General features: G+C 39.9%; 1 protein-coding gene across 1 annotated transcript in view; it reads right to left on the reverse strand.

The window, feature by feature from the left end:
• The window catches only part of ERCC6 (ERCC excision repair 6, chromatin remodeling factor), a 99,147-nt gene that overhangs the window by 42,977 nt on the left and 48,195 nt on the right, over positions 1 to 7,975 (reverse strand). The window contains exon 8 of the mRNA XM_019502572.1: positions 6,026 to 6,161. Within this exon, the coding sequence (XP_019358117.1) occupies positions 6,026 to 6,161 (136 nt within the window). The remainder of the gene's footprint in view (positions 1 to 6,025; positions 6,162 to 7,975) is intronic.

Consider the following 7,975-nt stretch of genomic DNA (forward strand, 5'->3'; position numbering starts at 1 on the left):
ATTACCAGCTGCACACAGTTCTTCAAACTTCCTGGCTGTGCTCCTTGTCACCTATGTGCTGCACTGCAGCTGCATGCATTCGTGGGCCATTTATCAGCTGAATTACTGGCCATAAGAGTCTGATTTCCAATACAGACAGTCTTCTTTATATTGGTGCCAATCCAATATCAGGCTGTTGTATCGGTGCACCTTTATAAGTAGAAGCATAAATTTGGTGCTCCCATGTCAGAACTGAAATTCTCTGTCTCTCTATTGCAGAAGTGACCAAATCTTCTGGACAGAGAGAGGCAGTTAGCTGTGTTAGTCTGAAATCAGGCAGAAGACAGGGTAGAGATACAACTTATACACTAACTAATCAGAGAGGTGTAAGCTTTCATAAGAAAAGGTTCACTTCATCAAATGCTAACTGCATCTTACTGTTCACAAAGCTCACAAAAACTTATGTATCTCTGATTCAGTTAGTCTACCCTGTCTTCTAGCTCTGGACAAAAACACGTACAACTGAACTTTGCAGAATCAAAGTACAAACGAAAAGTGACACTATTCGCTAAACGTTCAGATGTGTATTTATAAAGGAAATGTGAATCTACAAGTCAAAAATATGATCACTTACGAAACCATATTTCATTTGTCAATCAAAACTGCATTCTTTAGCACTCTTTTCACTAACTCATATATAACCACTAAGACTAAGATCCATAAATTCAGCTTATACAATCTCTCACCCCCTAAACAATCTAAATGGCACCATGAAAAGCACATATTACAATCTTTAATAATGTAAAAGCTGCAATATGAATAACTAGAGCACTTACTATATATTTAATGGCAATGCTATTTGTTGTAATTTGATATTAAGTTTATTTCCGTATTTAAAACCATACCAAGATAGTATCTTTGGGAATATTTGAATGTTGTTTCTGCTACTAGCTCAGTTAATTTTCCCCCTACATGCTCAACAGCATACCTACCCTATGAGTAATGGCACAGTGCTTAACTAAGTTTGTGAAAAACAGCATAGGTCTACACTGCCTTGAAGGTAAACCTAGGAGAGCTGCGGGAAACACTCCTTTTCCTCCTGTTCACAGCCTGCAGAAGTTCAGGAAATTAGGCACGAGTGGGGTTTTCAATTGGCCCTAAGTGCATGCTAAGAAGAACACCTGAGACAGACCTGGAGTACAACTCTGGATGCATGTTTAGTACAGTGAATAAAGGTTTTTCTCCTTTATACACATAACTTGCAGTATACCATGAACAGGACTTTATTTATGAAGTGCGAGAACTGGTTAGCTTCATTCTATTTCATCCTGAAAGATCTGAAACTGCTCTGAACATCCAGGAATCATTTAACTTATCAATCAAATATATAAAAAAAGACTGGGGTATTTGCAGTAACCACAAACAAGAAACAGCAAGTTTATTTCATCCAAACTGTCTTAGACTTGCCTCAAACTGTTTGGAAAAAACAGGAGTTAAAAGGCCTTTCTTCTTCAACCCAGCTACTGTTTTCTAACCCCAACCAACTTCAATAATCTGCCTTTCTTTGCAGACAGGTGGTGTCATTTTACCTGTTAATAATGCCTGGAGGCTCCCAAGATGAGCCACCTCTGTAACTAATATCACTGATGGAAGGGGGAAAGAAGCAGTCTATTCTTTGAAGGGACAGACATTACACATAAACTGGTTTAAGTGATCAGAAACTGGTTTAAACCTGTAACAGAACAGACATTTAGTGCACATAAACAAATTTAAAAATGGCTGGAACTGGTTTGAGATGAAATTGGCTGAATGCAGTATCAGATTTAACTGATTTGGGTCAAAGCAGTTTATGCAATGTCTGTCCCAGACTCGTTCCTGGTTTAACTTAAACCAGAGTCCCCCAGCATCTCAGATGCTTTGCAGTTCTGGATGGGGTTCTTTGCTTCCAAGCAGGGCTGACCCCACCCCTCTGCTCCCTGGCTGGAGCTCTTGCAGAGACTGCAGGCACAGCAGGGTCTACCTGGCTTCCCTGCCCCCCACTCACTACTCCCTGTTCAAGCAGAGATTCCCTCCGCTCCTGTCTTCCACAGCACAGACCATAGCCAGCATGTGGTATGCTAACTAATGTTGAGAGGTGTCTGTGTAAGGCAGACAGGACAGTGTCTGCTCGTAGCTTTTTGGAGCTAATCAACAGGTAGCTGGTAATGTCCCTCTGTTCCTTCCTTGGAAAAAGCTGTTTAAGAAGAACTTGAACTAATGAGAGAGGCTTTTTTTTTGCTGATAAATGTTCTTATCAACTCCTTGCATAACTCCCTGCCATGTCACTCCTTGCTGGCTCCGCTAGTCTGGGGGGGGGAGGAGGAGGGGGGAAACCCTCCTTAATTAGAGGGTCCTGCCAGGACCTGGCCATGCCCCCCTCAGCTCAGAATTGTGGAAGGGAAGGGAGGGCTGCTCTAGCGCGCCCCCCCCCACCCAGCTTCTGGCCTGAGCCCCTGCAGATATGTGCCTGCATTTTTTCAGTCTAGAGGGGATGTCTGTGTGGTTACAACTGGTTCAGCCCAGCCAGGTTAGACTAACATGCAAAGACTGAATCAATTTAGGCTCAGGCTTTTTGAATGTCTGTCCTTAGCCTGAACAACCAGATATTAAACTGCTAGCAATGAGACTTCAAAAGAAATTACCGCATCCCATTTAAGCTTGCATGAACATTACAGCAGTGCTATGTTGCTTAATTCAGCTGGCTGGGTGGTCAGTTTATTGCTCACAATTTAGCTTCTTAAACAACATTAACCTTTTACAGAACCAAAAGTGCCTACTAAAAAGACAGAGGGAAAAGTAGTGAAAAAGGGCACAAATTCAGATATCCTTTGGATACTTTAACCATATTACTTTCTACACTAAAATATATTTGCAAATCATATTCCAGTTAGGTAAAGAAGAAATTCGATTGCCATTATAAATCCACAACTAAAATTCATAAAAATGGAGTGTCTGCCTCAAAACTGGTATGAAAATGGTTATAGATGGCTACAGTAAACACAGACATTTATACATTTTAGGAAGAGATTTAATTTCAAAAGCAAACTGACCATTTTTTGATTCATGAATAGGTAGGAAAAACTGTCAAAAAAACATGTCCAAGTTAAAAAAAACACAAAAAGCCTAAAAAACAACAGGCTGACTTTCTTTGGCGCCCTTGCTTAAGACATTCAGAACTCAAAGGTGCAGCAGGAGGGCAGTGTTGGAACGCTGATTCTATTTAAAGAGAAAATCAGCTGTGAGTATTTGAATTGTTCAGTTTATAGCAAGGGCAGTGCGAATCCTGAAGTTATCAATGTTTCCCTTTCTCTACTTACAAAAGTTCTGTGCAAGTTAGATTCATTAATTAACAATAACACTAAAGTAAATATGCACTGTTTAATTTAGAAAGACACGCAAGTACACTATTGTGGTCAACAGACAGGACTTGGATGAAGACAAACTAAGTTAACTGAAAAACAGGAAGCTATTAGCACATAAGAGTGTGATGTTCATTTTTTGTTGTGTACTGTAATTGTATGGATTATTTCTCAATAGAGTTAATCAAGTGCAATTAAGCATCATTCCATTTTAATATTATTACAAGAAACTCAATAAACATTTAAAGAGAGATTTAAAATGATTTACTAAATTCTGAAAAGCCACTTAAGTGCCTGCTACGTAGAGTCTGAAACAAAAATCTAGATTTTCTTCTCATTTCATTTCAAACTACAAAGGACTGAATCATCACGTGAAAACAGAACAAAATAATTTAATATCAAAGTCAGCCAAGAAAGTCAAAGGATGGTGGAGATACTGGCTGAGGGACAATAAAATTGCATTGTCACCGCTTACAGGAAATGAGACCAACTGATGTAAACTGAGATAGTAACCAATTACACAAAAAGGGGAGGAGGAATATGCCTGCATGCACTGATGGAATGAAAGAAATATTAGATCGATGCCATTCTGATGCAAGACAGTGTGAGGGAAGAATGCACCAGTAACAGAAATCTGTACACTAATAGGTTCTTAGACACATTGATCTGTTGCAGCAAAGGCAGCTAATAATATCATAAGCTTTTTTATAAAGTAGTCAATGGAAAGAGTTACATCATAGCTTTGCACAAATGATGCACTTACTGGAGAGCACTTTTATATGTATAAAGAAGACCTACTGAATGGATTCAGAGAACCAAAGGTCTATCATTAAGCTTAGAAAGCAGAGGATAATCGTAAACCTGCTGGTTTCACCATTCAGGCACTAAAGTTTGAGGAAGTGAAACCTACTGTGTTAAGGACATAATAAAAGTGCCCCAGAGGGAGACGTGCTGACTTGGATTACGACATTAGAACAGAGGAATGGGAAATTGTGGACTTCTAGAAATTGAGCTAAAACAATAAAACCTTATGAGAGTGCTACTCATTACAGTGCTGTCAGGAAAGTGATCTGAGTTTGGATTCCTCTATCTCTAGAAGCAAAACATTTAACTCAGACAAGATTTAACAAGAAAAGATGCATATTAGACTACCACCACCAGACACTTGGGGTGTAAACAGGATTAGATGCATTTTATATACTTAAGCATATAATTAAATTAATCCTCAGATTTGGGATTAAGAATTTAACTGACACATTTTAGCTTCATAGGGTGTGTCCAGATAAGCGCACACATGTGGTTTGTGGCACTTCAAACCATGCGTGGTACATGGGAAACTGTTCAACTCACTGCAAATTCACAGCATGGTGCAAAAATTTATACTGGGGAACTCCCAGTATATATATAAAAAACACCACAAAAAAGTGGTGTGGCATACGCTCCAGAAGCACCTGAAGAACTGGAAGTTGGGTCCTGCAAAGAGATGTCCTGGCTGCTGGCCAGAGCATCTCTACTGCTTTAGGTCTCGCCTGGCTCCTCCAGCAGCCAGGAGGAACAGGGAAACAGCTGTTTCCCTGAAGCGGGGCACTTTGCCCCTCACCAAACCCCACGTGCAGGGGCATGCACAGTGACACAAATTTGTCGCGCTATTTTTGCCGTAGCAAATGCATGCCTCCATGGGAATGCACCCATATTGTATATTAAGAGAAGTGTGAGATACATAATTTGCATGTGAAAAGACCAGAACAGTGCTAGTCACTATGGATGGACATATTAAAACCATTATGAATTGAGACAGCATTATGCTTTAATGCATAATTTCACTGTGGGACTGCAACACAGCATAGGCCAGGAGTGGCCAACCTGAGGCAGGCATGATGCTACAAGTGGCATAGACAAACTCTCTGGCACACAGCAGACCAGGGAGGGGCAGCTAAGTGGCAGGAGGGCAGGGAACAGATGAGAGATCAGGCAGGAGAAAGAGACATGAGTGACACTTGGGGCAGATACACAACTCATTTGTGGCATGCATGCCAAAAGGGCTGGTCCCCACTGGCATAGATGTACCCAAGCTAGGTTTAAACAAGCTAATCAGGACACTGGAAGCAGACTAGCTGCAGCAGCATGGTACACAATAAGGTTAAATTACATTGTGTAAACCTCTATACCAAAGGTTGCCAAACTTTTTGTTATTGCATACCTCTTTCCAGATTTACCAACTGCCCATGTACATCTACCAGCATACATTTCATATTTTAATCCCTTACATGCCAAAAAATATTACAATGAAAATTAAACCTGCTATTACACAATTTCTCCCGTGTACCCTCCAGAAATGTCTCGCACACCCCCAGGAGTACACGTGCCACAGTTTGGAAACCCCTGCTCTATACAGTCAAAACTAGATTGCTTCCAGTTTCTGAGCTACCCCATTTAAAACTACTTCAGCCCCCACCATAATGGATATTGAAGTGTAAGCATATCCTATTCATCTGCTTATTTAGTCTACTTTATTACAGAATCTATGCAATCACACTACATTTTTTATTAGGATAAAACATAATTTTTAAAAAAGGACAAGGAATATAAAAACAATGAAAAAAAAGATATAACCCTTGGTATTTACATAAACACATTTCTACAGTTACCTTTTTGTTGGTATAAGAGCCAGTTTCATGAAGAACTGCAACTCTAAAGGGAGGCCACCATGTATGGAATTCTTTCACCCACTGATGCATTACTGTCGTTGGACAAACTATTATTGTTGGGCCCAACCCCTTGTATCTAAAAAAAACCAAAGACAGTCAGGTAAAAACATTAACATGAGGTAAACACTCTATATTAAGTGACCCATTAAAATAACCAAACACACACTTACCAGTTCAAGTGCAGTACAAGAGCTATAGACATTGATTGGCATTTTCTTCTTTTTTAAAAATCTATTTTTTAAGCAGCATGATGAAAGGGAAGCAGCTATAAGAAATCATCTGCTGAACAATTAATGGATGCATTTATCACTATAAATACAGAAAGAAAACAGTTGCAAACAAAATGATAAAAGGGAACTTCCTATGGTAGTAATGCAAATCATATTTGGGATACATGTCATCCCCTTAGAAGAAAGAAAATAACTAACTGTCCACAACTTTGTCACTACCATGCCAGGAAGAAAGACTTTGGGCTTTACATTCTCTCAGATGACTTCTTATACTTTAAAGTTGTTTTATGTTGATAATAAAATATATGAAACTTTAAAATCAAAAATACTCCTGAGTTCAATTATTTGGGTCCTGTCCTACATTCATTTTGTTAGAGACAGACAATTATTCTGCAACATGTTAAATTTTTAAAAGTCTTTTCAAGCAACTAATCTCAATACCCCGTAAATACCATTATCTCCCCATTTTACAGATAGAGATAGGAGACAGGATAGATAAATGATTTGTGCAAACCATTAGAGGATGCCATTGCTGGCACTAAGATAAGAACTTGAATGGCTCCCATTCCCCCCCGCTTCAGAGCATTTGATGAAGCAGTGGTCACCTACAAAAGTTTATGCCTCTCTGAACCAGTTGGTTTCTAAGGTGCTACCCTACCCTGCCTTCTGCCTCTTTTTTTCTTTGTTTCTATAAGACTCTTCCTTCTGTCTAAAAATGACTGAAAATGCTGTTAAAAACAAAATCCCCCAGGAAGATATCCTATCTGAATTCAGAGCAAATTTCTATTTCAAAAGGAGGGAAGAGGGAGAAGCTTATCTTGTATGATTTTTCATGATAAATAAACCAATACCAAATGTCAACACATTTAGGTATTTAGAATTTATTTTATTACAATGATTGAGGCACTGGTAGGCTTCCAATTTTTTTTTAATTGTAAATATACCAATATAACTTTGTGTTCAACTGCTACCTATATATATATATATTAGTTTCATTTTAATTTCCAAAAATCATAGACTGGATTTTTTAATCAGAAAATTTGGGAGTTTTTAAATCAGAGAACTGGGGGGTTTTAAACAGAGAAAACCAGGATCCTGGGTGACGAAACAAGCAGGAAGTACTCCAACTAGAAAAGAACAGTAACATGGGAAAGACTACAGAACAGCTTCTGAATGGCCACACACTGAGCAGTTCACATGCTACCTGGGCTACAAACCACATCGTATGTCTCCTCCCTCCCCCTTGCTACATTTCACCACACCGCTTGTCCCGCCACTGCATTGGGTTGGTGCCATGTGCCCCTGACCCACATCCCCACTGCTGTACAGCATCATGCTGCATCCTGTGGGCCCCTCTGTTGGACTGCACTGGCACCACTGCTGCCTTGGTTCTACACCCTGGGGTCCCTAAACCCCCCAGCTATAGGCTCTCCATAAGATCTGGGCCACTCCACCCCCAGCAGCAGGGACAGGATGCAGAAGGGAGGGAGAACCCAGAGACTCCAGCGGAAGCAGCTGGAGAACTACCGAGGGAGTGGGACCCAGACCAGAAGCATGGGGACTACAGTTTAATTTCTTTGGGGTTGGATGTGGCCTGTGGACTGTTAATTGGACAACCCTAATACAGAAGACTCAACAGTAGAAAAAAAAAAAAAAAAAA

Source organism: Gavialis gangeticus, unplaced genomic scaffold, assembly GCF_001723915.1.
Source record: "Gavialis gangeticus isolate Ggan-Ray unplaced genomic scaffold, GavGan_comp1, whole genome shotgun sequence".
NCBI lineage: Eukaryota > Metazoa > Chordata > Crocodylia > Gavialidae > Gavialis > Gavialis gangeticus.